This window comes from Trichosurus vulpecula, chromosome 4 (genome assembly GCF_011100635.1).
Source record: "Trichosurus vulpecula isolate mTriVul1 chromosome 4, mTriVul1.pri, whole genome shotgun sequence".
Classification (NCBI taxonomy): Eukaryota; Metazoa; Chordata; class Mammalia; order Diprotodontia; family Phalangeridae; genus Trichosurus; species Trichosurus vulpecula.
Genome location: NC_050576.1, coordinates 34,237,589 through 34,257,796, shown reverse-complemented (window position 1 = coordinate 34,257,796; position 20,208 = coordinate 34,237,589). Strand labels below are relative to the sequence as shown.

The following is a 20,208-nucleotide window of genomic DNA, read 5'->3' as shown; positions in this document are numbered from 1 at the left end:
CCATGGTCCTGCCTCCAGCTCAGGCCCTGCTGTCATCATGGAGGGGAAATTACTGTGGAAAAGGGCCCCGTTTTCCCTGCCACCGCCAATACCAAATTCTGACAAAATGCCACCAAAAAGCAGGCAGGCAGGCTCAAGAACCCTGGGAGTGGCAGCCCCCTCCTCCCCCAAAACTAACAGCCATCAACCTAGGACAATGAATCATGGAAACTGTTTCTGCATGTGCTGCACCTCCCGTCTCCCCAGCAACTACAGCTATTAAAACCCAGAAAATAAAAGTTCTCATCACCAATGTCCTTGCCAATGTCAAATGGTTCAGTTTCAGAAAATGATATTATTTTATCAGTAGAAAAGACACTAAAAAAAGATGTATTACCTTCTGCTTTGCAGCAGCACCCTAAGGATCATGGGATCTTTCTACCTGATTTGCAGCTGAAACCTTCCATGTAGATTGTCTCCCCCATTAGAATGTCACCTTCTTGAGGGGAAGGACTGTTCTGGTTTTCTGTTTTCAGCTCTTAGGATGGTGCTTTGCACATAGTAAGTGCATAATCAATGCTTTTTCATTCATTGAATCCTTCAACAAGGATACTCCAGAACCTAACTTAAGTAAATGCAGCCCTCGTCCCGGTCTCCATATGGAAATATTTCTGGTCAACAAGGCAGGGTACGGTCACTCTTTGGGCATCTGCCAAATCTAAAGAGACCTGACTCCATATTGGGTGGGCCTCATGTGCCCTTGGGCAACCATGGACCTGTATTAATATGGCCAGAGGCCACCAGGAAGCTGCATCCACTAGGGATCATTGAACCTTAGCCCCTAAGGTCAGTTAAGGGAAAAACCTATCCAAATCCACATAGATCTGGGGGACCAATTTGGGGAGGGGGATCCTTGGGAGATAGTGATCCTGTCACCAAAAAGAAAGGTGAGCCTATGAATGTTAAGAGACTGATTGACATCCTGAAGTCAAAGCTTAATGAGAAGAACATGTTTAACAAGTTATTTATTAAGCACCTACTGTGTTCCAGGTAGTGCGCTAAACAACGCCTCTACAATACCATTCTTAATGTATACTTTTGGAAGAAAAGTGAAATAGATCTAGGTATATGAACAAAAAAACTTAACAATGCTTAATGAAGCACAGGCACCTCAAGGCAACTACAAAAAAATTAACGCTCTATCAAAAAGGAGGAAGAGAATTGATAGATGTCCTCAAAATACATGATAAACCAAATCAAATTTTGTAGAAATACTTCAGGAACAGACTTCACTTCACAAAACAATGATAAAAGTTAATGGAAGGCATACATTACTAGTTTTACTGAATGCAGCTTAGCACAGAATTCCCGAATTTGAGAGTTGGAAATTGGTACAAGAAGAGAATCCCACCCCAGCATACCCAACAGGTGCTCATCCAGTCTCTGCCCAGAGGCTTCCGAGGAGGGGGAGCCCACAACTCTCCGGGCAGCCCAGGCTACTTTGGGCAGCTCTCATAGTTAAGGAACTTTGTTGTCGTTTTCTGACACAGAGCTGGAATTTGTCACCCTCTCCCCAGCCAGGCATTGTGCTCAGTGCCAGGGACACAAAAGAGAGGCATTTCTCAAATGCTTTCTAGAGTTTTCCCAGGAATTGACGTCAAGCTCACTTGCCTAAAGTGTGCAGATGCTCTTCTGTTTCTTTTCTGGAAAATTGGGATGACCTTTGCCCTTCTGCAGCCCGATGGCCGCTGCTTCTGTTCTCCATGATCTTTCAAATCTTCCTGCCAGGGGCTTCAGCGATTCCATCAGGCCATCAGGCTCTCCTTTCAGCACCGGGGCCTGGGGACCGTGAATGCCTCCAGGGTGAATGCCTCCAGGACTCACCTTACTCATCTCGGGTACCAACTTTCTCCATCATTTTTGTTCCGTGATTTTAAAAATGTCATTCTACATTTTGAAGAAAACAGAAGAAATATAATAATAGTCAATGATGAGAAAGAGGAATGAAGGTGCGTCTGGCCTGGGCACTTCCCTTAAAGTGGAGGCTCTGGGAGGAACAGAGCGGAGGGCAGTTCCATCATGACAAGTCCAGAGGTGGAGTCATCCAGGGTGAGGAGTCTCACCTGTGGTTACATTCAGAGACCGAGTGAGCTGGGGGTGGGGGGGGGGCGGTGTCCCACAAATCCCAATCACACCTGCCTCCCCCTTACTGAAACAGTAAAGGGCCAAGAACAGGGTTAAAAGACTCTCCCTGGGTGGAGACCGTGGAAATAATCATAATAATGACTTGTGTTTATATGGCGCTTTAAGGCCTGCAAATCCCTTTATAAATATTAACTCCTTTGCGGCTGGCTCTGGGAGGTAGGTGCGATCATTATGCCCGTTCTGCAGTTGAGAAAACTGAGGCAGACAGGATCACACAGCTACTAAATGTCTGAAGCTGGATTTGAACTGAGGTCTTCCAGAGTTCTATGTACTTTGCCACCAGCTCCCTAGGTGAGCTCAGTCCACAGAGCTGACAGACATTTGTCTATGGAAGTGGAGGGGTTTGTGGTGACCGTTCAGGATCAGGTCATTGCCAGGAAAAATCATCAAAAGGTTCTTCTTTGAGAATGAGTCTCCAGGGGCAGCTCGGTGGCACAGTGAGTACAGCACCAGCCCTGGAGTCAAGAGATGCTGAGTTCAAATCCAGCCTCAGACACTTGACACACAACACACTTAATTAGCTGTATGTCCCTGCCTTCCCTCCTCCACAAACAACAACAAAAAAAACGAGAATGAGTCTCCAGTCTCCAATGAGTTGACTCAGTCAAAGGGCCACACATGAGGACCTAGAGGGCCATAGGTTCCCCACCCCTGTCCTACGCAATAGCCCAGCGAGGAAATATTCCAGAAACTCCCACTCCTCCAAAGCTGCCACCAGGCTGAGTAATACCCTGGCACTGGCCAGGACTTGAACTAATCAGAGACGGGGAAGTCCCTGTGGCTGGCCTGGCCTCCATCCACAGCTTCCTCAGTCTGGGTGCCAGTCCCCATGCAGAAGTGGCTTTGAGGCCATGCTCCCAAGGGCAGGAGTGCTTGTTGCCATCTCAGAGCCCCGGGTGCTAAGTCACCCAGGCAAGGCTCAGCCAGGTAGGTGCCCCCTTTGAGCTTGGGACTGATTAAGGGAGTACTCTTGAGTCTGGGTAAATTGAGTCTGGTTCCTGACACTGGGTATCTGGGCCTCAGGTATGACCCTTGCCCCTTTACATTCCAGTACAATGGTTAGGATTGTTGGGGTGGGGGGGTGGTGTTTAGGGAGGACTAGCACCTGTGGTGTGAGGCCTGCTGAGCCCTTTACAAGGCTGCTCACCCATTCTTGGAGTCTCACCTGCAGCTCCAAGAAGCTGTAGCATGGGCAGTGGCCACACCCCAGTAAAACCATCTCAGCAGATGGGCTGAACCAGGTTGAGTGTGACCAGCAGGCCTCAGACCCATCAGTGAAGACTTCCAGCAGAACAATCTGTTCCAATGGCAGCAGTGAAGGCAGCTGAAACAGGTGCTGAGGAGCGCTTAAGTCTCTGATCCATGCTCAGAAAAAGAAACGAGGAACTAAAAATCTAAGGACTCTTTAGTCACTCAGGGAAGTCTCGGTTTCTCACGCTTTCCTCATGACCACCCTGTAAGGGAGGTCTTGCTTCCATTGTTCCTCCCATTTAACAGGTGGAGAAACCAAGGCGGAAAGACTTGACCAAGATGGCTCACTGCTTATAAGAGGTCTGGGATTCAGATTCCCAGCTTCAAGTTGGTTGTCCCACATCTATCTGTGGGATGCATCAGCGTCCAAAGGGTCCCCCTCTTACCTTGTTCTCTGTCCCTTCAGGCCATTGTGGGGACAGTGCACCCCACCATAGTGGACTTTCTTATGGGAGTACTGCGCACCATGCACCTGGAAGTCCAGTATGAAGGTAGGAGGGCACTTGCCCACCCCCATGGGTCCTCTTGAAGTCTGGTTGGGGGGGGGGTCACTAAAAGCAGGCTGGAGGGGTAGATGAAGGAGGCCAGCAAGGGCTGGGAACTCCCTGCTGGAAGGCATCCTTTGCTCAGAGCTAACCTGAGGATACTCAGCAAGTAGAGGGGGGTGTGGGGGCACCTGAGGGAGGACGGGGATGGAGAACTGCCCTTCCTTGCTCCCAAGGATCCCTGAAGGAAGCCAGGCACCTGGGCAGCTCCTCCCCAGGGCTCAGCTGAGGAACTGAAGCAGGGAGACGTAAGTCCAAGGGAGGGACAAGAAAGAGGAGATCTAGCTCCCCCACCTGCCTGTCCCCAGGTATGGCAGAGGCACCCCTGTCACTGCCCACCCTCCAATGACTGGCTTCATTCAGGGATCCTCAGGAACAAGGAAGAGCTCTTCTCCACTCCCTCACCCCTTCCCCTCCACTTTCCACCAGCCTCTGACTATGAGGTCTAGCCCACACCTGCCTAGCCCATTACAGAAGCCCAACATCCCGGGTTAGCTCTGGACCATGGATCCCTTCCAGCAGGGCTGGGCCCCCTGAGGGCCCCGGCATGAAACAAGGTCCCTGCCTGGGACCCCACAGAAGGTATAGACACTGGGCAGGGCTCAAGAGGCTAAAGGAGGGTGAACGAGTCCAGTCTGGTAATCAGGGAAGGCTTCACAAAGGAAGTGGTATTGGAACTAGGTCTTAAAAGATGAGTGAAATTTCAATAGCCAAAGTAAGGCAAGGGAGGGCATTTCATGTTGGGGCAATGGCGTGAGCCAAGGCAGGGAGGTGGGAAAGTATAATGCTGAATTTGGGGACACGGACAACGTGTGAATTTGTTTTGCCTGACTACACTCATATGGTACAAGGGCTCTATATTTCTTTTCCTTTCTTTTTTTCAGTGGGTGGAGGGAAGTTGAAGAAAAAAATGCTTGGTAATTAAAAAAAAAAGTATTTTGAAAAGGAAAGGAACACAAAAGATAGCAATGGGAACATATATTTTTAAAATGCTGGATATGATGCTGATCCAGAGGCTAGCAAACCCAAAATTAGCTCAGAGGGAAGGAGTCAGTTAGGGATTGTGGCTGCAAAGGTAAGTGGAGGTCGGGTTGCAAGGGCTCCAAATTGCCAAGTAAGGAGAGTTTACTTTATCCTCTGGGTAATAGGGAGCTATTGAAAATTCTTGAGCAGGGGATGACATAATGAAAGAAACACTGTGAAGTAAGAATTAATAGGACTTGGAGGCTAATTGGATGTGGGGGGTGAAGGGGTGAAATTAGGAGATAGAGCAACGCCAGGAGGGGCCAGGACCAAGCAGGAGATGGCCTGGAGAAGACCTCCCATAAGCCTCAGGCTGCCTCTCTGAAGATTCCCTCCTCAGCCTTAGTCCTGCCCTCTTCACTGTCCAGAAGAGAATTCATCATCTTTTCCCCTAAACCTGCCTCTCTCCAGACTTCCCTGTTTCCATCTCAGGCATGACCACCTCTCGGTCTCCCTGTTTGACAACTGCAGCGGCATCTTCAGTGCCTCCCTCCAAATGCCCAGCACTCGCCAGATCTTTTCTACCACATCCCTCAAGCCAGCCCCCTGCTCTCCACTCCTCTCAGCCCTGTCACTGCAGTTCTGGCCTCCCTGGCCTCCCTGCCTCTGGTCTCTTCCCTCTGCGCACGGTCTCCTCCTTCCTGAAGTAGAAGGTGCTCCATATTGCCTCTTGGATGCCACAGTGTGCTCAGGTCTGTACCTTCATCACGTGGGTCCAGCTTGCCTCTCCAGGCTCATCTCATGCTGTTCCCTTTCATGCACTCGAGAGTCCAATCCAACTGGCCTACATGCTATTCCAGACACATCTCTTTCATCTTTATTTTTTGAAGGCAATCAGGATGAAGCATCTTGCCCAGGGTCACACAGCTGGTAAGGGTCTGAGGCCGGATTTGAACTCAGGTCTTCCAGACTCCAGGGCTGGGCTGTATCCACTGTGCCACCTGGCTGCTCCCCCCACCCACACACATCTCTTTCCCCTCTCTTTGCACAGCTCTGGAATGCCATCTGCTCCTTCTAGAATCTATTCGTTCATCGAGGGCTCAGTTGATGTGTCACCTCCACAGGGAACCTTTTCTGATCTCTGGTTTTGAGGGGTCTCTGCCTCCCTCTGAAAATTATTGGACAGACTTCATTCTGTTTCCTTGGGCTTCTCCCCACCCCATCCTTAGTAGAATGTAAACCGAAGATACAGACAGTTCTTGGCTTTGTGCTAGGCACATAGTAGGCACTTAAAAAATAAAGCCTTGGGACAGCTAGGTGGCTCAGTGAGTAGAGCACCGGCCCTGGAGTCAGGAGGACCTGAGTTCAAATCCAGCTTCAGACACATGACACATGTACTCAGTGTGTGACCTTGGGCAAGTCACTTAACCCCAATTGCCCTGCCCCCCCAAAAAAAATAAAAAAAAAAAATAAAGCCTGGGTTCCAATTCTACTTTGACATCAGCTACGTGACTATGGGCAAGCCCCGTCTATCTGGGCCTCCATTCCCTAATCGGTAAAATAAAGACAAGGAACGCCTATCGTGTGAGACTCAGGTTAAACAACAATGCCATTAAAGTGCTTCAGGGCAGCCAGGTGGCACAGTGGACAGAGCACCGGGCCTGGAGTCTGGAGGACCTGAGTTCACATCTAACCTCAGACACTTACCAACCATAGGATCCTGGGCAAGTCACTTAACCCTGTTTGCCTCAATTTCCTCACCTGTCAAATGAGTTAGAGAAGCCAACCACTCTACCATCATTTCCAAGAAAACCCCAAATGAGGTCATGAAGAGTTAAGTCTGTGTCCCTGCCCTCAGCTTACATTCTACTGGGGTGATGTGGGGAGTAGCCCAAGAAAACAAAGTGGAGTCCATCCAATAATTTTCAAAGGGTGGGAGAGACCCCTTTAAAACTAGAGGAATCAGAAATGGCTTCCTGAATGGGAATGGAAATAAGCATACATTAAGCACCTACCATGTGCCAGGCACTGTGCTGGGTGCTTCACAAATATCACCTCATTTGATCCTAAATGAAAAGCTGTAAGATATGTGTTGTCATTATCATTACTTCTAACTAGGATATAGCCCTCCCTCAAATTCTTGAAGGTTGCACTCAGGTGCATCGAGCCCACACATGAAACTTCACGTTTAGCCCTCTAATGTTTCATCTTCTTCAGCCTGGCCCACTGCTCCGGCCTGGATCTTTTGGGACTCTGATGCTATCCACCAGTGTGTGAGCTCTATCCTTCCCAGCTCGTATCCTCTGTAATGTGACGAGCTGTTATCCAGCTATGCCTTTATCCAAGTCCTAGGTAAAAAAAAAAAGTTAACTTGGACCAGGCTGAGCACAGATCCTGAGGGCCGGCCTCTGGGGGGGGAGGGGGGGAGAGTGTCATCTTTTGGCCTCCCTCCCGACCCAGCCCCACTGTGTCATTGTTCTGAGCATCTGAAACCTCTCTGCCATCACAGACCCCAAAGTGCATCACGAGGGAGGTATAGCTCTGGCCCAAATATTCAGAAGTGTAGGGGCAAGCCCATGGTATCATTCCAGGTAGGAATGTAAGAGCACCATCTGTGGATTGCACTGAGATTTTTGGTCTAGTCTCAGTGTCCCTGAATTGTTTCCCAGTGTGGGATTGAAATTTAAAAAAAAGGGGCACATCCCATGTCAAATATTATGCCTGTAGGACAGACACTCCACCTGGCTCCTACAGAGCTGAGAGGGCCCTTTTCTCTCTCTCTTCCTTCCTTAAGCATTTCCTGAAGCAGATACCAACAGGCCAGCATAGGGTCTCCTAAGATGATAGCTAAAATGCCCTCCTCTTTGTTGGTGACAGTGTAGGCAGGAGGTCAGGATCAGGGACCTTTTTATCCCTGCTCTGGGTTCAGGGTCAACTTGATATTCTCTGAAGGCGGTTAGGCCGAGCTAATATAATAAAAATGACAATTTTACCTAAATTTATCTATTCAGTGCCATACCAATCGAACTACCAAAAAATTATTTTACTGAGCTGGACAAAATAATAACAAAATTCATCTGGAAAAACAAGAGGTCTAGAATATCTAGGGTATTAATTAAAAGAAATGCTAGAGAAGGTGGCCTAGCCATACCAGATATTAAACTGTACTACAGAGCAGCAATCATCAAAACTGCCTGGTACTGGTTAAGAAACAGGGGTGTGGATCAGTGGAATAGGATAGGTACACAAGTAGGAGAAATCAACAAGTTTAGCAATCTACTCTTTGATAAACCCAAAGAGGCCAGCTTCTGGGCTAATAATTCACTATTTCACAAAAACTGTTGGGAAAATTGGAAAATGGTAGAGTAGAAACTGGGCATAGACCAATATCTTACACCATATACCAAAATAAAGTCAAAATGCGTTCATGATTTAGGAGTAAAAGCTGATACTATAAGTAATTTGGGAAAGCAAGGAATAGTTTACTTATCAGATATATGGAAAAGTAAAGAATTCATGACCCAACAAGAGATAGAGAGCATTACAAAATGCAAAATGGATAATTTTGATTATGTCAAATTGAAATGTTTTTGTACAAAAAAAGCCAATGCAACAAAAACTAGGAGGGAAGCAGAAAACTGGGAGAAAATCTTTGCAACTTGTATCTCTGATAAAGGCCTCATTTCTAAAATATACAGGGAACTGAGCCAAATATATAGGAATACAAGCCATTCCCCAATTGAGAAATGGTCAAAGGATATGAACAGGCAGTTTTCAGAGGAAGGAATTAAAGCTATCTATAGGCATATGAAAAAATGCTCTGGATATTCTCTGAAGGCCCTTCCAGCTCTGAGTTTCAGGGCCTCCATGAAAATGACATTGCTGAGACCTAGTTTCTCACCTGGTTTCCTGTGTAATGAGGATAGGGTCTCCCCTGGGCTTCTCTTAAAGAGCCCTTGGACTCCCCTGTGGCGAGTAAACTAACCTGACCCCCCCTTCACATGTGGGCTCCTGAAGGTGTTTGCTTTTACTGGCCCAGAGGACACACTAGTTCACAGCAAAGGACATTTAAAAAGCTAAAATGTATGTGACTAGCAAAGAGGCATGGCCACGCGTTCCCACTCCACCAGCCTGGGATGGCACACACAAAGAGAACACGCGTCACCAGAGAATGTCTAGATGGAGGGTTCACAAGTGGCCAGGGCCTGCACAGAGCACAGTGACTTGGGTCTCTGAGGCTGCAGAGCTGGGTCCTTGCAGGCCCCCTCTTCATCTCCTCATCTCATCATCTCTGCAGGGCCTCCCATCTCCATTTTCTATCAGGTCATCTCTCCTGGGCATCTTCCATGGTTTTCTGCCTTTTACTGTCTGTCCATCAGCTATTTGACCTCTTTGGGGTCATGTACAGCTTCTGCTCTGCCATCTTCTAGTAAGCTGTCCACACTGTGCATGTTGTGGCAAGGAAGGGAGGGAGGGAGAGGGATAGGGACACAGGAACAGGGAGAGGGAGGGGGGGAGAGAGAGAGAGAGAGAGAGAGAGAGAGAGAGAGAGGAGAGACAGAAAGAGGGGGAAGGAGGGAAATAGCTTTGTTAGAATTCTTCTGTAAGTATAAATATTTTTCTATAAGTAATCTTTTGGTAGTTTGATTGGTATGGCACTGAATAAGTAACTTAAGTTGTCGTGTTGTCATTTGTATGATACTGACTCAGCCTACTCATGAACAATTAATATTTCTGAAGTGACAGTTTCACATTGCAGGATGAGACAGGCATTCTTGGGCATAGCCAGTTAATGTGGGAATTTATTTTGCCTGAATATGCATATTTGTTCCCAGGGTTTCAGGTTTCGTTTTTCTTCTTTTTCTAATTTGGGGGTGGGGTGGGAGGGAGAAATGGAATGGGGATAGAGAAAAGGAGGGAGAGAGAAAGAGAAAGTCATTGAAATGCCTTTAAAAAAAAATACCCAAAGAAGAACAAAAGGAAGAATAGACAAGTAGGACAGCTTTGAAAGTGGAACCAGATGTTGAAAGGCGGCCCAATTCCTGAACAGCACAAGTGTCTGATCTCCCTACAGGAGACTGATTTCTGCCTCTGAGAGGAGCAGGAGCAGGCCTGTGTCTGGGAGCTTGATCTTTCCCTAGCCTGTCTCCAAAAGGGATATTAGGCTAGAGTCATACCTCACCACCAGTCAATCAATAAACAGTTATTAAGTATCTGCTCTGTGCCAAGCACCGGAGAGACAAAAAGAGGCAAAAGACAGTCCCTGGCCTCAAGTAGCTTACACTGGAATACACAAGACAACATACGAACAAATACATACAAGGCAAATTATATAGGATAAATAGGAAATAACTAACAGAGGGAAGGTGCTGGAATTAAGAGGGGTTGGGGGAGGCTTCCTACAGAAAGTGGGATTTTAGTTGGGACTTAAAGGAAGCCAGGGAGGTCAAATAGTTGAAAGTCTATGAGGGCAAAAGATTTAAAAAAAAAAAAAGGCATTTCCCTAATCCTCTCAAGAGAAAGGTAGTAGTTAACCTAGTTAACCTAATACCAGCAGCTTAGCTCCGCCCCCCCCCAACCCCCCCATCAAATGCTGGTTAAACAAAAGACTATCCTGAATTGTAAATAGGGAGTAAACCCATTCACCCAAGCAGATAGTAAACAGAAGTCAGGGAAGTTCTACACATCAGAACAGACTCAAAGGTGAGAGGGAGACAAAAAATCTGACTGCGCTCAAAGGAAGAGGAAGGGAAATATGTTCTCCTTAGTCTCAGAGGTTGCAAATGATGTTTGTTGTTATTCAGTAGTTCAGTCATGTCCAATTCTTTGTGACCCCATGGACCGAAGCATGCCAGATCCTTCTCTCCTCCACTGTCTCCCAGTCTGGCCAAGCATTGTTTCCATAATACTATCTGGCAATCTCATCCTCTGCCATCCACTTTTCCTTTTGCCTTCTATCTTTCCCAACATGAGGGTCTTTTCCAATGGGGGGGGGGGGGCAGGGAGGAGATGCCGTTTCCTCTACCCATCGGCGGCTCTGGGATCCCCTGAAGACAGCACACTTGCCTCTCCTGACCGCACACACCTCCTCCCCTACCCTCTCCCAGGTCCTCTCACAATCTCACCTAAGTGTCGGCTCTCAGCCAATCGTGAGTCGTTCCAGTCTCCACTTAGAAAGCAAGAAAGTCCTAGGGCTGTCCCTCAGAAAACCTGCCACAGGTATGGGCAGAAGCTGGGCCACGTGGATTTTAAAAGAAAAGCAAACAGTACATCATAGAGACCCGCAGTTTCATGGGCAGCCCCCCTTTTTGAGCGTGGCTTTGTCTATGTTTTATATGGTTTGTTAAATTCAGAATTTAAAAAAAAAATAAAAGGAACCAAGAGAAACCATGGGGAATGGTCCACAATGAGAGGGCCTGCGTTTGAATCAGTTCTGTCATTTATGTGAATTTGGGCAAGTCACTCAGTCTCCCCAGGCCCACCCAGCAGGCAGCCTCTACCTCCGTCCCTAATAGCCCTTTCTCCTGCCCCTCTCCTTGTCTGGATAGTCTCTGCCAGGGTCCAGGCTTATTGGTGCCTCCCTGACTGACTGACCACCCACCTGAGCAGCTCTGATCCAGAAGCCGTGCCCTGGAGCGTGGACTCAGGAGCCTTGGGCCACCATGGCCTGCAGACCATCCCACCGGGGACGTCCAATCATCTCAGTACTTTCTCAGGCCATTAGTGCTGACTGCTTTTCTCCTTTTCCAGTCTTGCTCCCACAGTTAGCTGCTTCAACCCGTCACTGCCCTCTGCTCTCAAATCCCTCACCCCTTGGTCCTATTGTCCACCTCTCTTGGCAAATCTCAGCCACAGTTTACTCCCACCGTCCACCTCCTCTACTTACCTCCTGCTGGGGCTGGAAGACTCAAACCATGCATGTTAGACATATTACAACTTCATGTCATCCAACCTCTACCGGGCCCTCACTGCAGCAAGGCAGTCCTTTTATTCCTCCCTGATTGATTCCTTATCTCACTTCCACAAAAGCTTTTCCAAACCTTCTCTTTATCTTGACTCTTAATTATCAAATCTCTTCATTGTTCTTGCTCCAAGTGTCTCCCAGCTACACCTTCCCTCTCTGGCCAGGGTGACTTTTCTACAATGTAGGTCTGACAAGTTGACACATACCTCCTTGCCCCCATCAGTGCACACCAGTGGTTCCCTCTTAACACCAAGATCCAATATAAAGTCCTCTGGCATTTAAAGCCTTTCATCACCTGGTTCTTTCCTTCCTATCTTTCCAGTCTTCTTACACCTTTCTGCCCAAATCCTACTCTGGGATCCAGTGACACCAGCCTTCTGGCTGTGGTTAAAAGGAAATCCTGGTTTGGGCCTCACCCTGCAATTAAAGGCAAATTCAGGAAACAAGACAAAAGGAATTTATTGGCACCCCAAGGATTCGAGTAGTTGTACTGGGGCCAACAGCAGAATTCCAACTTCTAGATGCACCTTTTTTATTAGACGAAGTTAAAAGCTGTTCACACATGAGGGTAAGATCTTTCAGTGAGGAGGTAGGATTAGTGTCTGCTTAGCTCCTTCCATTACAGCATCATTGGGAGATGGGATTAGTCAAATGAGGGAGTAGGCTGCGGCTAATGAGGCCCCCACCCCCACCCCTCTCCTGCAGACTAGCTGACGTTGAGCGAGGAAAACATGGGGATCACTCAGGCTGACTCTGTCCCGATGGCTGGCTTTGTGCAATCTCCCGTTTGGTGCAAACCATGCTCAAGGTGCAGCACCACAACGGGATCTATAGAGTTCCTCTACGCTCACCAGCGTCATCCTAATCTCTGCTGTTCCTGCCAAATCAATCTGCCTAAACATTAGTGGCTGTAAACTGGGGGACTTAAATTTTCAACAGGAAACAAGTGTGCCGTGGCCATGAGTATCACAAAGAAGCATAATCCCACGCTTCCTTCAATGACATAAAAGTTAAACTTAATTAAGCAGAGTCATAATTTCCTCTATTCTTTGAGGAAACTAGGGTTATTGAGTCATTTTTCAGTTGTGTCTGACTTTCCATGGCCTCATTTGGGGACTTCTTGGCAAAGATATTGGAGTGGTTTGCCGTTTCCTTCTCCAGCTCATTTTACAGATGAAGAAACTGAGGCAAAAAAGGTGAAATGACTTGCCCAGGGTCACACAGCTAGTAAGTGTCTGAGGCCACATTTGAACCCAGAAGAGTCTTCCTGACTCCTGGCCCAGCGCTCTGTGCACTATGGCGCCATCTAGCTTCCCTAGGAAGGAAACAAACCTTGTTAAATAGGCTCTATGGATAAAATGTAATCAGGTGACAGATTAAAATACTTAGAGGGTGCTCACCATGTACTAATTTGAGAGGGGAGATTACATATCACCGAGAAAACTCAGCAAACATGAAACAAAAAGCTGACGTGATACAATGATGATCATCAATATTAAATAAAACAAGTCTTGCAAGTTGGTAACCCACTCCCAATGTCCATTTAATCAGCACATTCCAGCTCGGATCCCACATATTCCAAGTAGCTGTCTAGTCCTGCAAACACCTTTCCTCAGACATTCTAGAATAGACCTCCTTTCTCATGGCAGCTCTGAAGGGGCTTCTTTCTAGTTTATGTGCTTCTCTGGTTCTAAGCCCGTTGCAGAGATTCCTGGGTAATTCTGCTAAAACCTGCCAGTAATGAGACGCAATACAATTTAGTACAACCTCCTAAATTTGCTTTTCCAGTGATGTTCATGTGGTGAAAACTAACTCAAACCTTATGATTCTAACCCTATTAACAACAGAGCTATAAGGAGAATGACAAATTAGGAACCGACAATACACTTGAAACTTCAGAGAAGTTCAGTTCTACATACCACTTGCTATTTCTATCTTTACTCAAACCCTGTACCTGATAGGGACGCTGTCGTCAACAGGCTGAAGAAAGAGGGTCTGATTTTGAATATGAGCCATTCTGTCCCTTAATATTATCACACAGATGCTTCAAAATACAAACTTAACATTTCTTTACAAGTATTAATGCAATTCTATATGTAAAATCGTTAATCCGGACTTTTTAAACTTATTACTAAAATATACTCAAGGTCAGTTTATCCCATTAGAAACATCTGAAAGCCATACACACACACACACACACACACACACACACACACACACACACACACATATAGAAGAGAGATGCGTATATATAGACACACCTGTATATGCATATACACACATATATACACATATGTATATTTGTATGTTATATATGTATGTATCTCTGCATATAGAGGTATAGGGTATGTTCAGGAAGGACTAGTATTTCTAGTGTGAGTGCTTGCCAAACCATTTTAAGGGCTACTTTCTATCTTTGATGTCCACCTGATTCACCTGTGGCTCCAAGAAGTGACCACACTTCCATGCCCAGTGACCACACGTCAGTAAACCATTTTGGCTGATGCACTAAACCAGACTGAGGGTAATTGACAGGCCTCAAACTGATCAGGGAATTAGGGGAGTGTCTACCCTGAGCATGTGAAGACTTCCCCTAATGGAATGGGCAGATGTGAACAATTCGTACCAATGGGCCATGAAGGCAGGTGAAACAGGAGCTGTGGAGCGCTTAGAGCTTGATTAGACATTGAAGACGCCAAGGCCATCCACTGCGTCCCAGATCATCACCAGATGTCTTGACTTTTGTCTTGTTACTGAACTCCAATGACTCTGGAAGAGAGAGTAAAGCCAATGAATTCCCACAACTCTGCCTCACTTATAACTTAAATCAAAAGATATCACCCATACCATTTTACCATTGTTATCTACCTCAAAGTCCTGTGGTATCAGGCAAGTGACAAAGCAGCAGGTGTGGATACACTGGGAGCTGTAGTCACAACCCTGCACACAGATAGCCCAGGTCATAGGGTCATCTCACTGGGCTGATGCAACAGGGAAATACAGCAGCCCTGGGTGACCAAGCAGCCTCTTTTTTTTTTTTTTTTGGTAAATAGTACTTAATTTTTTCCAATTACATGTAAAGATAGTTTTCGACATTTATTTTTATAAGATTTTGAGTTCCAAATTTTTTCTCCCTCCTTCCCTCTCATCCCCCTCCCCAAGACAGCAAGCAATTGATATAGGTTATACATGCGCAATCATGGAAACATATTTCTACATTAGTCATGTTGTGAAAGAAGAAACAGAACAAAAGGGGAAAGCCACAAAAAACAAACAAACAAAGAAAATGAAAATAATCTGCTTCAATCTGCATTCAGACTCCATAGTTCTTGGGACACGGATCGAATTTTCCACCATGAGTTTTTTGGAACCGTCTTGGATCATTGGGTTGCTGAGAAGAGCTAGGTCTATAGTTAATCATCGCATAATGTTATTGTTACTGTGTTACTATGTTACTGCGTACAATGTTCTCCTGGTTCTGCTCACTTTACTCCTCATCAATTCATGTAAGTCTTTCCAGGTTTTTCTGAAATCCACCTTGAGCAGCCTTTTTTAAGGACTGCATTGCTCACCTCTTAGTGTGAGGAAGGGGCTAGAAAAAGGTGCACTAAAAATTGTCTGCTTCACCTAACCCTGGCCAGCTTACCATAGCACGTAGGAATTCCATTCTGTGAATGAAACACAAAAACAGGTACAAAAACTTTTGCAAAGATGATTCCCCTCATTATTAGTACACGTAATGTTCACACGCTTAAGGGCAACACAAAATCCAGTCGACCTAAAAGAGAAACATATTGCAAAGCGCTGTGAAGCTGGTGAAGGTTTTGCAATCAAAACTAATCTAGTCCACAAGCTTGTGTGCCTGCCAAAAGGAATGAATGGCAGGCTCGTGACGATGCAATTACCACTTGCAGGAAAGTACACGCCACCATCATCAGTGCGCACATTCCCTCCATGCCAAATCCTGATGAGGTCAAAAAAAAATTTTAGAAGACTTGGAGGTGCTCATCATCAGTGTGCCAAGTGAGGACAAACTTATAATTCTAGGTGACTTTAGTGCTCAAGAGTAGGACTATCAGACTATCTATCAGACATGGCAGGGAGTCCTTGGGAGGAATGGAGTCAGAAACAGCTGCAGTCAATCAACTACTAAAGGCTTGTGCATCTCATGATCTTCTCATTATCAACAGCGGCTTCCATTTACCTAAACACAATAAAACTTCATGGATGCACCCTCGGAGCAAACACTGGCATTTAATAGACTATATTATTATAAGGTGTTGGGTCCAAAATTGCCCGATCTACAATAAAAAGAAGCAGAGCTCTGAGCCAATAGCGCTTTGTTAAAGGGTCCATGGCCCCCCTTAATGAAGTGGACCTGAGATGCCCCCTTCCTATAAGGTCTTAGTTTGATAGCACTTGATACCAAGATGATACAAAAGAGTCAAAATAAACTATAGAGCCTTATTGGGTGACAGATTTTGGCCTTGATCCTCCAGGACGGTCTGCACAAAATAAAGAATCCTACTGGTTGACAAACAAGCCGATGAGCAGACCTTGACAGACCTATCTTGACCTTTCAGGAGGTCCTACTGAGCTAATGAGCAGACCTATGGGCTAGGCTAATAAAAACATGATCTGATAGGCCAGTAGAAAGGCCTAGCAAAAGGCCCAGGCCAGCAAACAGAGCCACTTGTCGGTCAAGTGCTCATGGTCATTTCCCCACCTTGGACAATAGAGGGATGATGAAGGACGGAGGGGCAACAAAAATAGCTGGGCTGAGGGGGGAGGGGCTTTCCACGTAATTCAGTCACCTCCAACATGCTGGGCTTGGCCACCATAACAAGGAAAAGCAAGGGTGGAGGTCCTCTAGTTAGCTTCCTATGATTAATCTGCAGCTCACAGCTCTAAGGCCTAATAAACAGAATTTATAATCACTACCTCTGTGGAATCACATCAAACTGATTAATGCTGATTGGAATAAAGTAGAGAGCTAATTAATCATCTGTCACAAAGGAGAACAGACAGACAGAAGATCGAGGAAGACTCTGTGTGGTGCTGGACTGATCATAGATTCATCCTCTCCAAGCTAAATATTCTCATTCAGCAAAAGTGGTGGTTCAAAGGCAAGATTGACTACCAGAAGACTTAACGTCAACAGATCAGAGCTGGAAAAGTGTGTTGCTAACTTGGCTGAGCCAACACATGGTTGGCAACGGTGGAGCAAAAACGGAATAGTCAGCTCTCAGAGATTCCGTAGACAACACCACACTTACTTATCCCGGCCAGTACGTTCACAAAGATCAAGCTGGTTTAATGAAAATGAGGAGGAAATTCAGAAAATGTTAAATGAAAAACTAGAACCTCATAAAACTTCAGAAAATAAACCAACCTACGCAAAAACTAAACATAGCCTTTCTTTTGTTAACAAAGACAAGAGCCTCAACTTAATGAGGCCTTAAAAAAATTGGCTAAGAACTCTTGGTTGTTCCTCTCCACGGAAATCTTTAGTAAAAGGCGAAAGATTTATTCGATCTGAAGAGAAACCAGAGTATACTCTGAGCTTCCCGCCCAGCCCAGCCCACTACCAACACCCTGGCTTTAGCTGACGGTGACCGATGCTGTCCCAGGTGCTTCCCTCCCTTCCGGGACTTCTCAGGGAACAGTTCGGCCTGACAAAGACTCGCCTCCCAAAAACATATACCCCCAACGTCCCTTCGTTGGAGGGAGGACGATGAAAAAGTCAAGGAGAGGGGTGCTCTCCCCGGGAGAGTTGTCTTCGTGGTGCACGGTCTTATGGGTATGCAAAGCAGCACTAACCAACTTTCCCCTCCTCCACACCTTGGGCGTCTCCCAAGTCAGGAGGCAGCTAGTCCAGAATCAGACCTAAAGATTCCCATCTCACAGACAAAGAAACTGAGGGCCCCGGGAAGAGGGGAACAAAAGTGGCAGCTCAGAGGCAAGATGACTACCAGAAGACAATGTCAGGAGAGTAGAGTGGGAACAGTGTGTTGCTAGCTTGACGGGAAAGCTGAGCCAACACATGGCTGGCAACAGTGGGGCAGAAAAGGAGTGGCCAGCTTTCAGAGATTCAGTAGACAGCACCACATTTACTTATCCCAGCCAGAACATTCACAAACATCAGGATTGGTTTGATGAAAGTGATGGGAAAATTCAGAAGCTGCTAAATGAAAAACTAGAACCTCTACAGAGCCTACCAGCAGGATATTTCTTACATCTCTGAGAATGCAATGTTTAACTCCATCTCTAAGAATGCAGTTTAGAGAGATCCAGGATTCTTGGCTCAGTAAGAAGGCAGGTGAAATTTAGTTTTATGCTGATAGTAACAATCCAAAGCGCTTTTATGATGCCCTGAAGGCTATTTATGGGCCAAAAACCAGTACTGATGGAGACACATTGATTAGTGATGATTAGGTGGTGATCCTGGAGAGGTGGGCTGAACACTTCCATAGTGTTCTCAACAGACTGTCATCAACCAATGCTGAAGCCATTGACAATATACTTCCGGGTTGAAGTCAATCCCTCTCTAGCCAAACTTCCAACTGGAAGAGAGGCTTTGAATGCCATTAGGCACCTCTCCTGGGGCAAAGCACCTGGTGCTTATTCTGTTCCAGCTGAGAAGTTTACACGGCAGGGGGTCCATCGCTCATGTAAAAGCTGACTAAAATCTTGTAGATTATATGGCAAGACATGGTTATCCCCCAAAAGATCAAGGATGCCTCCATTGTCCATCCCATAAAGGTGAAGAAATCGATTATCCTATGACAATCACGGGGTAGGGGGGATATCCCTCTTCCTCTTGGTCTTTGCTGGCAAGATTCTTTCCAGAGTTGTCCTTAATAGGCTGCCCCACCACCTGGGGCAGTGTGGCTCCAGAAAGGGCCAAGGGCCAAGGAATAATCTATATGGTGTTTACTGCCTGACAACTCCAGGAGAAATGCCAGGAGCAGAACAGAGGTCTGTACACAACGTTCCTCAATCTGACTAAGGCCTTTGAAGCTGTCGGTCATGAGAGCTTGTGGAAAATTGTGGCAAAAGTTGGTCACCCAGAGACGCTCATTAGTATTGTACATCACCAATGGAGTGAAGCAGGGCTATGTGCTTGCCCCCTTGCTTTTTATTATGTTTTCAGCATTGCTGTCACTTGCCCTGAACAAGGACAAAAACAGGGTCAGTCAGCTACTGCACTGATGGTAAACTACTTAATTTGAAAAGGCTACAAGCCAAGGCTAAAGTGGAGGGAGAGTTGGTGCATGGTTTTCTGTTCAGTGATGACTGTGCACTCAATGAAGCCTATGAGGCAGAGATGAAACACAGTATGTATCAATTCTGTGCTGCTTGTGCTAACTTTGGCCTAACAACACCAAGAAAACAGGTTCACCACCAGCTAGCACCATACTATCCGTATGTGAGACCATTAGTTACAGCAAATGGAGAAATTCTGAATGCTGGGATAAATTTCCTCACATTGGCATTATACTTTCTAGGGATGTCCACACAGATGATGAGCTTGATGCCAAAGGTAGTATTAGGCTGCCTACCAAACTAAAGGTCTACATAGAGCCATTGTACTGACCTCGTTGTCAATGCCTGTGAAACCTGGACAGTCAATCAGCGCCATGCCAGGAAACCGAGTCACTTCCACTTGACTTGTTTTAAGTAGAGTCTGATGTTCTCTGCCCTGGTCGGTGCTAGGGACCATCCAGAGAAAGGGAACCAGAATGGGGGAGAAAGTGAGTCCAAGCCATAGAAAAACTGGGTCAAGGAACTAGGAGAGCTCTCTGAAGGAATGGAGGTATCTTCCAAGATGTAATAAGTAAAGAAGATTGGTTCTCTGCAAAAACACGACAGAGAACATAAGTCAGGAAAAACCAGAAAAGACAATTATAGGTATTATCTACAAGTAGAATACAAGTCTTCACTCCAAAACTGCCTTCCCGCAAATAGAAAACACCATTGAAAAAAACAGAAACAGAACAGTTGAAAACGCAGTACTCGTAAGCTTCAAAACCATCCTCTCTTTTCTTTTTTTCAACAAAGACAGTAGCCCCAACGTAGTGAGGCCTTAAAAAAATTGGCTAACAACTCATAGTTGCTCCTCTCCACGGAAATCCTTAGTAAAAGGCGAAAGATTTATTCGATCTGAAGAGAAACCAGAGCATACTTCAAAACTCCCGCCTCGCCCAGCCCACCAACAACACCACAGCTTTAGCGGACGGTGACCAATGCTGTCCCGGGACCTTCTCTCCCTTCCGGAACTCTTCGGGGAGCAGCCCGGAT

The 20,208-nt window shown here is 46.2% G+C and overlaps 1 protein-coding gene and 2 non-coding genes across 3 annotated transcripts in view; 1 reads left to right on the top strand and 2 right to left on the bottom strand.

The window, feature by feature from the left end:
* Positions 1 to 20,208, top strand: part of ARMH1 (armadillo like helical domain containing 1) — a 52,264-nt gene that overhangs the window by 8,063 nt on the left and 23,993 nt on the right. The window contains exon 5 of the mRNA XM_036755460.1: positions 3,842 to 3,926. Coding sequence (XP_036611355.1) covers positions 3,842 to 3,926 — 85 coding nt within the window. The remainder of the gene's footprint in view (positions 1 to 3,841; positions 3,927 to 20,208) is intronic.
* Positions 17,346 to 17,462, bottom strand: LOC118849384. Its single transcript, XR_005010425.1, has one exon. It is a non-coding gene; the product is annotated as a U5 spliceosomal RNA (small nuclear RNA).
* LOC118849390 lies at positions 19,974 to 20,090 on the bottom strand. Its single transcript, XR_005010431.1, has one exon. It is a non-coding gene; the product is annotated as a U5 spliceosomal RNA (small nuclear RNA).